This window comes from Sceloporus undulatus, chromosome 6, assembly GCF_019175285.1.
Source record: "Sceloporus undulatus isolate JIND9_A2432 ecotype Alabama chromosome 6, SceUnd_v1.1, whole genome shotgun sequence".
Lineage (NCBI taxonomy): Eukaryota > Metazoa > Chordata > Lepidosauria > Squamata > Phrynosomatidae > Sceloporus > Sceloporus undulatus.
The window spans coordinates 98,340,999-98,356,822 of record NC_056527.1 but is presented as its reverse complement, the minus strand read 5'-3'; the positions used below and the strand labels follow the sequence as shown (position 1 = coordinate 98,356,822).

At 40.0% G+C, this 15,824-nt stretch overlaps 1 protein-coding gene across 1 annotated transcript in view; it reads right to left on the bottom strand.

Moving 5' to 3' along the window:
- Positions 1–15,824, bottom strand: part of MYBPC2 (myosin binding protein C2) — a 59,001-nt gene that overhangs the window by 28,824 nt on the left and 14,353 nt on the right. The window contains exons 2-6 of the mRNA XM_042476345.1: positions 6,481–6,558; positions 4,291–4,326; positions 3,361–3,438; positions 2,365–2,513; positions 527–644 (exon numbers count right to left, since the gene is read on the bottom strand). Coding sequence (XP_042332279.1) covers positions 527–644; positions 2,365–2,513; positions 3,361–3,438; positions 4,291–4,326; positions 6,481–6,558 — 459 coding nt within the window. The remainder of the gene's footprint in view (positions 1–526; positions 645–2,364; positions 2,514–3,360; positions 3,439–4,290; positions 4,327–6,480; positions 6,559–15,824) is intronic.

Sequence of the window (15,824 nt, the reverse complement as noted above, 5' to 3'; positions counted from 1 at the left end):
TTCCAATTTATGGCAACCCTAAGACCCTAACCTCCAGAGTCATAGTCAAATGCTCAAAGCACTACACTGGCTCTCAGATGAAACTACAATTCCCACAATTCCATAGAATGGAGGCATGACCGTTAATGTGGAGTCACAGTGCTATAACTGTGTAGTATGAAAGGGCTCATAAATTGGTGGCATGTCTTTGAATGGCAGACCTCAACAAATAGGAAAGAATCAGAAAGTTGTCTCTTAAGTCAAGCATATTTTAATAAACGTTTTACACAAGGACAACCATATATAAGGCTCTTTGTGTCACTGGAAAGAATTTGTCTCCCAATACACCTGACAGACATTGGGAGGCAACAGTCAATGGAAACATCCTTCCTAGGTTAAATAAAAGTAGTCTCAGAAGGTTATTTTCATTGATGCTGGTGTAGGAAGGAAAAGGATTAAACCCCTCTGTGTGCACAGCAATAGTCCCAAGGGATGGCACAAGAGATCAAGCTATTGAGGTTTCTAAGTCAAGGGTCCTAAGCAATACCTTCCACATCAATGTTAAAGGTGCAGCTGTCAAACTTGTCCTTGGCTGTCACCTCACAGCGATAGTCACCCCTGTCTCCAACAACCACTTTGCCAATTCTTATTTCATAGGAATAGATCTTTGAACATAAGCAAAAACAACAACAAAAAACAAACAAACATGAAGGAGAATAATCAGTAACAAACCATTTCTGTTTAGTACATATAATGGGCATGATACAGCAAAAGTCAGGCATGCATATCTAAAGTCCACTGAATTAAATGGGAGTAGAACACAACGAGATGTGAATATAGAAGAAACATTCAGTCTGGAGTTCTGAACCAGGGAGGAGGGCATGAGGACAAAAAAAATCAGCTTGCAGAAGGGTAAGCTTAACTTAGCTTTCCCATACTTAATGTCCTCCATATATTTTGGATTATAACATTCATTGGCCCTATGCACAGGGATTGATGGGATCCTTAGTCCCAAATGTCTGGAAAGCACACATTTGAGGAAGGCTATTTTTATATATTATTACATATCTATTAGGCAAAGATTACAAAATCTTGTAGCACCTTTGAGACTAACTGAGAGAAAGAGGTTGGCAGCAGAAGCTTCGTCAACTCTTGCCCTCTACAGACCGGCTTTGTACGCCAACCTTGGGGCAGAGTGGGGATGTGGCATCCGCACGCCGGCCACCCCAACTCCACCCACAGGTGTGGAGGTGGCATCCCGCCATTTCTTCAGTGCAGTGGTTACACGTCCTGTGCCAAAAGAGTGGCAAAAAGCTGCTGCTGCCACAGCTAGTGCACTCTTTTTGTGGTGCTTTTTGTGGCTTCTTTTTGTGCTGCAGAAAGGCCAGATCAGGGCTGTGGCGTGTATTGCCACAGTCCCGATCCAGCTAAGAGAGGGGTGGCTGCAGGCCGCTTCAAAAGGGCAGTCTGTTGAGCCCCTACAGATGCATGGAGTGAAGTGCTTAGGGACAGACATTTCTAGTCCCTAGGCACTTCACTCCATGCATCAGATGAAGTAGACTTATTGATATATCACATTAAAACCTAAAGCAAAAGCCAGCAAGAAAGAAGCAGTTTTCTGCTTACCTCTCTGCATGTTGTTGTAGCACTTCAGTTCTCCCTCCAGAGGGGGACAGTTGGAAAAGCATGCCTTTTGCCAAACTGATTTTTCCACTTTTATTATCATCTCCCAGAAGTGCTTTGAGGGCATGCGGAGAGGTAAACAGAAAGCAGCTTCTGTCTCACTGCCTCTTGTGTTACATTTGTAATTCGAAAAGTCACTTAAGTCTACAAATGTTTATGCTACCAACTTATTTATCTCATTTAGTTTCAAAGGTGCAAAAAGATTCCTTTGCATACTGATTCAGACTAACACAGCTATGTTTTTTTAATTTTACATATTTATCAGTTACATATATATCCCCCCTTTTCTTCAGAGAGCTCAGCGCAGAATATATTGCTCTCACCATTCCCATTTTATCTTCATTAAACCAACAATTAGATGTAACTTTCCGCAAGGCTGTTTTTGATATTCCCTCCCTTATATGCCTACTTTTTTTTCTGAGGAAAAAGATACATAATCTTTCACCAGGTGTGGCAATGCACTTTTTATATAGATCCTGTACTACTTAACATAAACATTAAATTTTGTCAAAACTAGGATATGTGGCCTTTTTTATATTTCTCTTTCCTTCATTCTTTTCTTTATTCCTTCCTTCCCCCCCTTCTTTTTTCTTCTTCTTTTGGTAAAAATTGGCCTCCCTTATCAAAGTTACCCACCCCAAAATAAAATGGCGCACCAGAGCACTAGCAGCAGCAGCTCCTTCACCTTCCTTTGCAACTCACATTGTTCTCCTTGTCAAAGCTGTCCTTGAACTGGAACCGCAGCCCACTCTTAATTCCAAGCTCCAGCCATTTCCCCTTGAACCATTTGATTGTGGGTTTGCAGGGGAGCTGTTTCCCATCCACTTGCATGGAGATGCACACATCCTTCCCTGTAGAACAAGCATAGGAAAAGTTATCACACAGCCTCTTTTCTCCACACATTCTCATGACCTCTAAATTTCCACAGAGCAGGGCTGAATGAGAATAATATTTGGAGAGAGAAGCTACTTCTTTTCCAGCTGATGGTGCAGCAGAGAAATTTCTACTAAGAGCATTCATAAGATGGAAATGGCTGTACACCAGTGGTGTAAGGGACTGCTGGTCTAATCCCTAGTACCTCCAGATATGGCTGTGAAAAATCAGAGCCTTCTCTAGAACCATGGACAGTTGTTTTCAGTCATTTCAGACCTGCCTTGCAGGTCATTCCCACCTGGTAGCTGTTCAGCCTCTTTTTGAAGAATTCCAGAGAAGGACCTCACCTCCTGTCTAGGTAATTGGTTCTAGTGCTGAATTGCTCTTACTGTCAAGAAGCTCCTTCTAATGTTCAATCAAAATCTATCTTCCCATGGCTTAAAACCATTAGACCTGGTCCTGCCCTCTGTGACAGCAGAGAACAAACATTTACCTGCTTCTTTGTGACAACTCTTGAGATATTTAAAGAGTACAGTCATGTCAACCCTCATTCTTCTCTTTACCAAGTTGAACTTAACCAGCTCCTTCAACCTTTCCCTATATATTTTGTTCTCCATACCTCTTTTCCTTTTTGCCCTTCTCTAAACCCACACAACTTGTCTATATCCTTCTTAACATGAGGGCACCCAGAACTAAACACAGGACTCCAGATGAGACCTGGCTAGTGCAGAATATAGCAAGATTATTACTTCCCTTGCCTAAAGGTAGGACATCCCTAGCTCTGCACAGGAGTTAATTCCAGGTCTGTTCAGCTTCAACACTTACCACTCTCGATTAACACACTTTCTGGCTTCTTAATGAAGAGTCCGTCGGACTGAGTGGAGGGCTCCCCTTTCTGCTCATCTGGAAACAAGGAACATACAAGGGAAGAAAAAAGATGGTTCATCATACCTTTTTGATGAGCTGTGAGCAAAACTAGTGCTAGTGATGTAGGGATATTAGGATATTTTATCTGGAGTTCTTAAGGGTATGTATAGGCTGCTGCAGTACAGGGGGCTCAGCTACCAATAGTACAACTCATGTGTGGACTGGGAAGGCAACTATAAAGGGTCTCTCATGATAGCTCCTTCTCTGGTAGCTTTACTAATCAGAGGTGAACCAAGAGACACAAGCAGATAATGGATAAGGATAAAGTGGGAAGGTGACATTATTTTATCCCAAGTTGAAAAAACCTTTGGATGACATCTCTCAGAATCACCCAGCAAGACTAAAAGTAACTTTTCTGATCTCTGATTAAAAAACTATCAGCAGACCAGTGACTAACCATTCATGAAAGGGAAGCCAGGCAGGGTAAGGCCAAAGCATTTTGCCATGTGAAGTGGAGACGCTGATGGTGCCCTACCCACCCAGTTAATTCAAATTATTTTATACCAGCCAAGTTCTTATGGGACACAAGGCAGAAAATGCCATAAGCACCTCTTCTCATCCCTTGAGAATAAAAATACAATAACAAATTAAAATGTGCTGCCCTTTCATGACATTCAAAGTCTGTCACTTGTGACATCTGCCTCTTTCTGCGTAACAATAGGACCAGCTCATTCTGCAGGGTGTAAGGATTGCTATATGCAAGGGTGTCTGTCTCTGCATACAGGATATAAAGAAACTCACTGAATAGATTTCCTTGGAAACTTGCAATATGCAAACTCTCATTTGTCATAATTAAGGGGATTTATTTTTAAGTTATTAGAGACTTACCGGTACCCCCTTCTCCCTGCTCTGCCGGAGTAGCTGCTAAAGGACGTAAAAAAGGAAAAGTGTTAGATCTATGATGATGATGATGATGATGATGATGATGATGATGATAGATTATTTATATAGCGCTGTAAATTTGCACAGCACTGTACATATAAATAATAAAATCGATACAAATGAAACCTGCCAATGGCGTACATTCTACAAAATACATATAAAACAATAGGTAATAATACAGGATAGAATTCGATAAAATAAGCAGGCAACAATTAAAAATATCAAATCAAATATGCCTCTTGATGCCTCTTGTCTTGTGCACAGTGCAAGGGCCACAGCCCTCTTCAATGGGTCACACCAGCCCTTCAAAAAAAAAACATGTGATGATTCAGAGGACGCTTCCTGATTTTCATTTTTAGAAACACCACTTCTGGCTTTATACAAGCCTACAAACCACTAAATAATGTGAGCTATAAGTACAAGTAAGGCTTCAAGCTTTATGCACTATATGGCAGTGTTTGCCTTTCCCCTTCCATGGAATAGCAGAGTTTGCATCTCCCTCTCCATAATAAACTTGCCCATTTTGCTAAGAATGGGGTGACCAAATCTTCCTGCAGCAACTGCACTCAGAGATCCAGGGTTCAAAGTTGCTTAAAATACATATTATATCTAATTTTGGTTTTTACAGGTATGCAGTTAATTCCTTTAAGCTTGTTCTATCACTTTCAATTATGTTTCAGTGGCATGGTGGGCCTGCCAAAAATCAAAAAAATCAAAAATGCAAAGTCATCAAAGCACCCATGTTTACTGCACCAGCACTTCTATTTAAAGATATCATCTCACCTTCTTGTGGTGCATCTCATTGAATCAGTCTAGCAGAATTCTGCAGATTGTGAGTTGGCAGCTTTCTAGAGCAACTACCAGCATGTGCAAGACTATTGCAGCTTGGGGGAAGACAGACAGTGTCCTTGCCTAGATTCCAGGCTATAGTGTGTAGTCTTAAGCTTTCAACTTTAAAATTCAAGTTCAGATTAGAGCTACCAAGCAGAATATCTGTTTTCTATCCAACTGAGCCCTAATTCAAACAATTAAAAACGGCCATAAAGAAGGAGTTACATGGCGTGTATGGGATTTCAGGGAGAAGATCCATTGTTGTAATTATGGGGTTTTTTATTTGATGCTAAAATCAATGCGTGGGAGCTTAAGATCCATCTGATAGACACTCCAACTAAGTTTAAGTCTGAAATTGCAGACGTGTGTGGCTCTGTTTGGGATAAGTGTCAATGAAGTGAGTGAGGCTTATTTCTGAGTAGAAATCCTTCCCCACAAGATTAAAGTTGACATTGCAAGCCTATACATCTCAACCTGGGAAAAATTCTGAACAGAGTGGTACTTATTTCCACATAGGCATTTCCACAAAGAGTAAAGCTGAAACTGCCTCTCTATAGGCCTCAAACTGGAGTGCATCCCACTGATGTCAGTGCAGCTTATTTATGAGCACACCTGTATTTCAGTGAACAGTACAGTATAAAGCTTCAAGATGCTAGGATAAAGTGAAAAGTAAGCATTTAAAAGTGAAATAGAGGAAATATGTTTCCCCCTAAATATGAGGGATTTCCTCAGGATAGTAAGATATTATACTGTTTAGAAACCTTGATGATTTAACACCTCTAGTTTCATCATATGCATTCATGACTTTATCTAATCCCACTTTGAAATACCAGATATTGTATAAATTGAAAGAACAAGTGAAAGATTAGAAGCCAATAAAGGAAACTTTTTTACAAGTACAGTTGGCCCTCCATATCCACAGATTATTTATCCATGGATTCAACATCCTTGGCTTGAAATATTCCAAAAAGATATAAATTCCAAATCTGATTTTGCCATTTTATATAAGGGATCTCATTTTACTATGCCACATCTCGCCATCCATAGGTTTTGGTATCTAAACTAAACTCCAATAGATACCAAGGGCTCACAATAATGGGAACAGCAACATCAATTTAACACAAGACAAAGCATTTTTTTAAAAAAGTTGCTAAAGCACATGTTACTATAGGAAATGTATATCTCTGTGGATTCACCCACTATTTCTCTCTAGCGCTTAATTTTTGGAACTGAAAAACATGAAGAATTGCTTTCTGACTGCAAGCATGTGCTTCACCATGTCAAAAATTAGACTCCTAGTCCCACCTTTTGGTTCTTCCTTCTTCTCCTCTTTTTTCTCCTCTTTCTTCTCTTCCTTTTTCTTCACTTCTTTCTTCTTTGCCGCTATAAAGGCACAAATGTAAGGTACATCAGAACAAATATAAAAGGACAAAAACAGTGAATCACATAGGTGCATGACAAAGGTGGAAGCTGATTAATATTATGTTGTTATGACAGATATTATATAACCTTGGCACCTACAAAAATGCTGCAATGTAGTGTACTTTTATTGAGGATTCTACCCACTCCATTCTGTTCTCTTCCCTCACAGTTTTTCATTCCTCCCACATTTAGACTCTCAAGGGACAATGCAGCTGGCAAAGGTGAACTGCAAGGCCAGAGAAAGCCTCTATCACAAGTCCTTGCAGAAAAAAGGCAAGGAATGGAATCAGGGAAGGAAATCTCTCGTCTTCACAAAACTCTCTGCAAACAAGTGATGCTAATGCTAGGGTTTTTTGGAGCAGGAAAGCAGAGACAGCCTCCCCTCCCCTGATGCAGTTCAGATATGTTGAATGAACTACAACCACCCATCATCCTCAATGAGCACTAAGTTGCTGAGCCTAGCTGGAAGTGCAGACCAACATATCTGAAAGTTTCCGGTCTAGAGAAGGCTATCCATAGGGAAAGAAAATGTGAGGTTATTATGGGAAATATAATTCAGTATTGTGTCATCTGGAACCACACTTGTACCAGTTCCAGCTGGCTGCATAATAGTTTGATAGATCTGAAGTTTCCTAATATGGAAAGTGCATACACCTGTCCAGTTGTTGGAAAACAACTGTTGGCATCTTGAAGTATAAAAATCCAAAGTACGGAGCAGGATATATATATATATATATATATATATATATATATATATATATATATGATCTGTATCACTTTGATGTGTTCACACTTATGGCCATTCTGTTTTGTTTACACATTAGCCCTACAATTTAAAAACCAAAATCTTCATGAAAACATGAAATTCATACGTGTTTATATACCTGTTTTCACAGATACAACAGACTCCTGTGGTGGTCCATTAAAACTACCTACTTTATCATAACGTGAGATTTCATGGCTTATTTCAGGGCATGCATGATATGTTTATTCAATACACAGAGAGAGAGAGAGAGAGTACACATTTTGAGGTGTAACTTGAACAGTGAGGTCAGAAAAAAATTTAATGCTGAAAGCCCTGGCTGTAACGTTTACACCATTAACACTGATAATTCACAAATCTATGCATGATAACATAAACACCTTGGTACTAGGGAAGCCAATTAACACAGGTAGAGTGATAAGAAACCCTTGTCCTGATTCAGACTAGTGATAGACTAGAATTTCCCAACAAGCTGGGTACTCATTTTACCGACCTACAAAAGGACAGAAGGCTGAGTCAACCTGGAGCCTTGCAGGATCAAATTCACAATGTTTTGGCTGCATCTAACCATTGCATCACCAGACCATCACACTTAACCAACTTACCATTTCCAGAATACATACATTTCTGAACGTATTTTCTCTCAAAGTAAGCATTGTAAAATGCATTTTGAAACATTTCTGTGCTGAGACTTGGAATATTTAGGCAATGAGAAATCTGGAGAATAACTAAGTGCAGAATGGGTCAGAATTTGCAAGTCTTCTCTGCCCACTTCACCCGACTGCAAACCTATTTCTCCTCTATCTTTTATGTGAGATGCCAGGATAACATTGTACTTCAGTTACTTAGGGTGTAGCTGGAACATCACACAGATGCTAAGTGTATTTTGGGCACATTTTTATTGAACATAGATCCTTTCCTACTGTGACGAAATATTGTGAGTATGGTGATGGAAGCAAGCAAACTTTCAGACATCAAACTGAATAGTGCCCTTACAATGTGCATGGCTACTAGCACTTGCACTATTCACACCCACCCTTGTAGATGCCCTCCGATTGCCAGGTCAAATATACACCCCATCCCATCCCTTGTTGTGCACACTCCACCCTTTTCCTTATACTGCCTTCCAATCCTTGGGCTGCTTTACAGCTTTCCACATCTCTTAAGTGTAAATGTGTCCACCGATGGTGTTAATCCAAAGCAAGGATCCTAATTACCACCTATAGAAGAAGGAAAAAAGAACGGTGAGATTTGGACTGGGTGGGGAAAACAGGGAGCCAGTAGAAGAGTATATAACTGCTAGAAATAATCATGTAGGGAAGGGGAGTGCTGCTAGTTTTCTTAGGATGGTAGACCCAAAAAAAGAAAGAGTGATCGATTGGAGACTGGAAATCAGTCAGAACACTGTCTTGGTTGTAATGATTTTTCATTCCCATGTTGTTCTTTCTCACTTTAAAAGAATATTTGTATTGTTATTATTATTATTTTATCAAACCATTGGGTACAACTGGTTCACAGATAAAGAGATGCAACGTATTTCAGTAAAGGCAGCAAGGAGTCTTGTGGCATTGTGGCAAGGATTGACAAGGAGTGCCAAATCCCCCAAAGCAGGGCAAACTGGAAAAGTCTTGTGGCACTATAGATAAAAGTTTTTTATTATTATAAAGCATGTGTGGATAATAACTCTTTGCTCAGATGCATGAAGGTTATGCTGAGTTAAGGTTATACTGAGAGGAAGGGCTGTCAACAGTGAACACGGCTGAAAATAAAATGCAGGAAGTATTGGCAGAGACAATTTCCGTAATTTACACTAGCCATTAATCAAATTGTTGTTGATAAGACAAACACTAAGTGAGCTGGCACTAAGCGAGCCAATTAACACATTGTCTAAAAACAATGGGAAACTGCTTTTTTTAATTCTTTGAAATAATTGTATATTATATGCACATTTATGAAGATTAATCTACTGATTAACTCATTGACTAATCAACCAAAACTTATACTAAGGTTTATTTAATCAAGCAACAATGTAAGTTAATGGGGTAGTATTCCACCTTATTGTTTTATTTTTGTTTTATTTTTTGTTCATAAGCTATATAATCCTACCAACAGTGAAAGGAAACTGGTGGCATATTTTAAAAAGCCGTAAGTTTGTGGACATACAGTACTTTAGAAAGGGAGATAGAAAGTTGTTTTACCTCAGTTGTATCCAAATTTTGCAATATCTAAAATCAGAAGCACAGGGACCAGTTGAATTCAGTGGGTCTACTCTATAACCAAATCTGGATCTATTTCAGGAGGAAAAAAATACACTTTGTTTCTCAGTTGGATCCAGATTTTGCAGTGCGTCAGTAGACCCTACTTTGAATACTGTATAAGTGAGCCTGGATTTGAGAAAATACATTCAATTTCATAGACTATCTATTCCTTAAAAGCTTACTAAAAAAAAAAAAAGCAAAGGGGCTGACCTTTTTCTCAGGTCACTGTCATCCAGTCTGGTCTTTGCGCATGTACAGAGTGTCTCTGCCATTCCACCGAGTAATTGCAAGCATTCCCAAGGGATTAGGAGCAAGGGCCTCCAGGTGTAACGGAGGAATATCCACACGGATTTGAGACCCATCTCCTCTCCTTTTAGTAAGCAAGGCCTCTTGCATGACGCTGTCCCTCTTCCATTCTCACTATGCGCTGAGTCCGCACTCCTTGGCTCCCAATAAAGTCGCCACCTCTGACTCTTTTCTCCCAGCTTCCCTGACCCCCTAATATAGCCAGGTGCAGAGTGCTGAGCCATCACCACCAGCGATCAATAATAACCCAGCCCCCTTGGTCCAATGGAGCAGGGAGGAGAGCAATGGAAAGCTCCAGCTGTTGCCTGGACTCTGCCAGAACCTGCAGGGCTCTGCTTGGCCCCAGGATGCTTTACATAGCTCTCAGTGGGAAACTGGAGCATGAAGGGGGAAAGTGGTCCCAGGGGATTTTTGGCTTCCTCCAGCAAGTGAAAATATACAAATGGCAACAACAGGGACCAGAGCCCACCTCCCCCTGCAAACATGCACACCTCTTCAGGAAAGTTGCATTACTATTGGAGAAACAATGTGCTTTCAAATAGGATTCTCCTTCTAATCTAATAGAACTTGGGATCTCTCTCTCTCTTTTTATTACTCCTGGCTGTATTTTATACTATAAAATAAAAATGTATAGGGCTATGGTTTCCATTGTTTGTGTCAACTCTCCTATATCAACCGCACATTTTCCATGTGAGGCAGCTATCTGGATGGATTACACTAATCTCTCTGGATGCTTGAGACAACCCTGTTTAAGCAAAATGCATCCAATTTCCAAAGTGCAAGGCAGCCATGTGTCTTTCTTTACAAATAACAGTCCTTGTGCTGAAGGACTGTCCAGTCTGTCTCATTTATAAAAATAACCAAAAAGAGAGAAGGTAGAGTCCTTGAAACTGCAACAAATACACCTGGATGTACGATCACTAGGTCTCCTCATGATAACTTGAAATAGATATTATTTCTAAATATGCATGTCTACATATCAGTTAGCAGAAACTCTGCCCTGCCTGCCATCTCCTTTTCTTTTTTTCTGTACAGAAATGTTTGATGTATTTCTTATTTCTTCCCTTTTTATGATATATAAATGGCTCCATTGAATACAACCCAAAACTGGATAAAAGATGTCATTGTGCTAAAATAAAAATTGTGCCATTCCAAAAACAGGACAGCATTTCTTGTGTTTCATCATGGCATACGTCAAAATAAATCTTTTTGCCTGACAGCCAGCTTCAAGAAGGAGGAGGAGGAGGAGGAAAAAGTGGGAAGGAGCTGGCACTGCTTCATATTCAGTTAAGTGTACACTGCAGCAGAAGATGAAAGTACAGGTTTGTGCCATTTGGAAATCTGGAGAAGGCCTTGTGAAAGTACTGTATTACAATACACATCCACAGATTATGTATTGACGGATTCAACTATCCACAACTTCAAAAAAAAAAAATTTTTTTTTTAATTCCAAAAAGCCAAACCTTGATTTTGCCATTGTATATAATGGGACTTGAGCATCCATGGATTTGAGCATCTATGCAGGATCCTAGAACCCATCGTCAGTGGATACCATGGTACAGTGGGCCCTTGCTATCTGCTGGGGTTTGGTTCCAGTACCGCCTGTGGATTCCAAAATCTGTGGATGTTCTAGTCCCATTAAATACAATGGATAGTATAATGGTTTCCCTTATATAAAATGGGAAAAATTAAGGTTTGCTTTTTGGAATTTATATTTATAAAAAATATTTTCAAGCTTGGATGCGTGAATCTGTGGAAAAAGAAACCCTGGATACAGAGGGCCAACTGTATTGCTATCCGATTGGCAGTGGGAGGGGCACACACAGCTTGTCTATATGTCTCATGTTGGAGGAACGTTTTGATTTTAAGTAGGGAAAATATCCACAGTGAGGCAAAAACCATCCTGAGTTTGGCTTAGCTCAGTTCAGGATAGACCAAATTCAAAATGGGCACATATATCTCACTGACCCAAGTTCATCTTCACTGGTCTTGCCAGTAGCAAGCAATACCTGTTGACATTAGTTGTGAAATTCTATACATCCATTAAAAGGACAGGACCCCTCTCCAGCTTTCACTCTGGAAACTCTGTATTGGAGTTTGTCATTTGCCACCAATCAGAAGCCTCACAAGGTCTCTCCTAGCCCATTTTCATATCCCATGTTGCTGCCTGCCAAACCCATCAGGATTTTGAGATCTTTGACCCAATCGCTCTAATTATTTGATTTAATTTGGGGTCTGAGAAAGCCAAATCTTAAAGGAGAAAGTAATCCAAAGAAGCATAAACAATGTAGAAATGGGGCAGTTTGATGCCACTTTAAGTGCTGTAGCTCCATCCTCCATGGGATTTATAGTTTTACATGGTCTTTAGTTTTCGGTCTTCTCTGTCAAATAATACTGGTGCCTCACATAAGTACAAATCTCAGGATTCTGTAGGATGGAGCCATGGCAACAGAAGTGGTGTCAAACTGCATTATTTCTATAGTGCAGGTTCCCTCTAAATCTAAAACTTATGATATGTGTTTCACTTAAGTTAGTCTCAAAGGTGCTATAAAATAAGATCCCTTTGCATACTGATATTCCAGACTAAAGCAGAATAACTGTGTTACTTCTGTAGTGTGGATTCAGCCAAAGAAATTGAAAGCCCAGGCCAATGCATCCTTATAGCTACGCTGATTTCCTAGTTCGACAGTGGGTAGGCAAGATCCTCTGTGGAACTGATTCTCTGTAGATCACAGCCACTGAAAAAATGTTCTCTTCTTAAAAGGCCATATGTCTTAAATTAGTAGTGAACCAAAGTGCAGCCATACTGATGGTAAATTTAGAGCTATTAAAGACCAAAAACTACCTTGCCCAGTTCAGTATATCAGAGATACTGTCACAGCTGTGTGATTTACTAGGCACTGCTATTCTCACCATGAAATGTATCATCTGCTGTTGCATTTGTGCAACATGGACTAACCAATGCTAGATAAATGAATATCCTGTTGTTCATTACAGATGCATTAGTGTTTAGCCTAATGAATTCATGGGAACCTCTCAACTGTACACATGAGCATGCAGCCATCTGTAGCATCACTATGTGAGTTTATAAATCTTTGATCTGTACCAATCAAGTTGTTCTTATTTCCTCCTAGAACAGACTGCAAAGCTGTTCCCTTCTGGAGGGAACTCTTTGGCCAAAGCAAATTTGCTTTCCAGAGAGAGTCAGGATTAGACAGTCCAGTTAACTCAGGGTTGACGCAGTGGGGCTACTATCTCGGTTCTCCTCCAGGCTAACAGTGTCATTAAGTGTTATGCATTAAGTACCAACCGCAGTTGTTCACAGCTTGACATTCAGTCATACATACACAGCGAACATATTTTCTCTGGATATGAGACAGAAATCTTTGCTAAAGCGGCTGTTACCAGATCAAGGTGAAATGAAAGGATTTTATTTCTTCTCACTGATTTCAGGAGACAGGACAAGGAACATTTAATCCACAGTATTTGCATTTAGCCAAAAAATAGATGCAGAGCAGGATGGGGACCAAGTACTCTTATATAAAGGCTGTCCTGCCCATCTGAATGACTGTTTTGTCTTTACAAACACAAATCAAACACAATGAAAAAATAACAATGGCCAACATTTCACAGGTAAAAACCAGGAGGCATGTGTCCAAGCTACATCCAAGTGGGATCAAGATGGCAAAGGTTATTAATGAGGAAGAACACACATGCTAGGAGAGGCTGCAGCAGTTTGCTTTTGCCCAAGCCTATTGGGAAGGGCATGTTTCTGCCCTCTCCTCACCTTTCTCTCCTATTGACTTAGGTGCACACTACACACTTTGAACTCAGTTTGCAAGTGACTGAAGTAAAACGAGGACAAAGGGGGAAAGTGGAGAAGAAGATAAAATGGGACATTTTAAAAGCAAAAAAAGTGGGACAATGGAGGATAAACTCGGATTGGAAGGAGAGTTGGAGGGTAGTAATTAGGAAGACAACAACCCACATGAAAGACCTTTTGCCTTCCATCAACTGAGTCCTATTGTCACATTAGGAATCTACCTCTGAGGAAAGGCCCCACATGCCTTTAGGATCAAGTGTGAATGCGGGAATCCTTTGTGTACCCCAGCTCCTTGTTTGTGCTCCCCTTTGTTTTTAAGTATTTAATGTCTGAACGTTCAATTTAGATTTGAGACCAGGTTCAACAACAAAACACCACCACCACCACTACTACTACTACTACTACAGGACTGTAATGGTCTGGCAGACCTCTTTTAGGAGGCAATGATTTAGCACCATCCACCTGTAGGCTCTCCGTCCCTTCCTGAGTGCTTGCCTGACCTTTCAGGGACTCCATCTCACATTGCCTTTTCGGGGAGCCTGTGTCCTATTAGGGGCACGGAGGGAACAGGGCTCCGTGCTCCAAAAAAGCAGGCAGGGCCAAGAGATGTTTATAATTAGCAGCCTGGCTTTGAGCTGTTCTTGCTCAACCATTAAGGTAACTCAACTCCTAGGCTGGAGCAGAATCCCATGGGATCAGCACTTCAAGCAAGCCAGGCCTCTCAGTTTACCCCTTCTTGTTTCTTTCCAGGGTGTTCACTTGTCCCAAAGCCAAAATCTGCAGAAAGCACCCCTAGGGATGAGAGAAACAGCCTCAACAAACACAGAAGTTGCATGTGTTTGTCTGTATCTCTGTGTGTCTGTGCTGGGAAAGAGGAATACTGTACATCCCAACCGATTAACAAAAAGCAGCAATAGCTATAAACTCAGCAGGCATATATATCTAAAATGTATAGAGTTTTTGTTTTTTGTTTTTTGCTATACATGCCAAGAAAGCATATCCCATATACATTCAGCTGTGCATAGCATTTACGTACACACGCAACTATGTGCAGACTCTAGTCTAAGCAGACCGGAAAGATGCGGACCACAATCCTTTAAATATGTGTGTGTGTGTGTGTGTGTGTGTGTGTGTGTGTATTAGATTAGATCTCTATCACTTGTTGCAAAATGTTGATCTTCAATATACCCCTTATGTGCATAATATGGGATGCAACTTATCCCCAAACTTACAAGGTCTATGCCAACAAACACCACAACATTCATGTACATAGAATACCCATCAAGGTTTACATACCAGTGATGGCCAATTAGGAAGTTGAAAAAAGGTAGAACTGCTTCGTTTCATTACTGGACTCAGTCCTGAAATATGTGAGTAATAATAAAGATAGGCATTGCACTGAGCATGGGCAGATTGATATTTCAGGACAATCCACCCATCTGCAATTAGGCATTTGCTTGAAAAACTCCTTGCTTCTAGCTCTTCCCACAATAATTTTTTTTACATTTATTTTTTTAAAATTTTATCTCCGTCATATTAAGTTTTTACTATTCAGTTTTTAGATTTATGACCTTTAGCCACCTCTTTCATTAGCACATTTTAATACATTCATGTTCTAATCAAGAGATAAGGAAAGTTGTCTTTACTTCGAGCCCATTGATAGTTTTCCATATATTATGAAAGGGCAGCAATCTGTCAACTATTTCCTCTCTCATATTTTTAGTAGCATCAGATTTTGTCTCTCATGCACATTTTGGACTGTCGCTGTCTTCTTTCAGTATCCATATAAAACACAACAATATAATTAACCACACTGCTGCATTTATTGTCACATAAAATACTACACACACTTTGCACAATTCTGGTAGTGATTCCATCAAAAGCATGCTGTTCTTTGTGTGCATTTCTCTCAATCTCACACATAAATAAGACACAGCCAAAGCTTCCCATATACTGTACTACATGAATCCAGCTATATAGAAAGTCTGAATGTTGTGATATTTTTATTGGGTATTTTAATCTGAATATGTTGTAATCCATGTAGGGAAATATGCATTTTGAATATGTATTTTGGGTT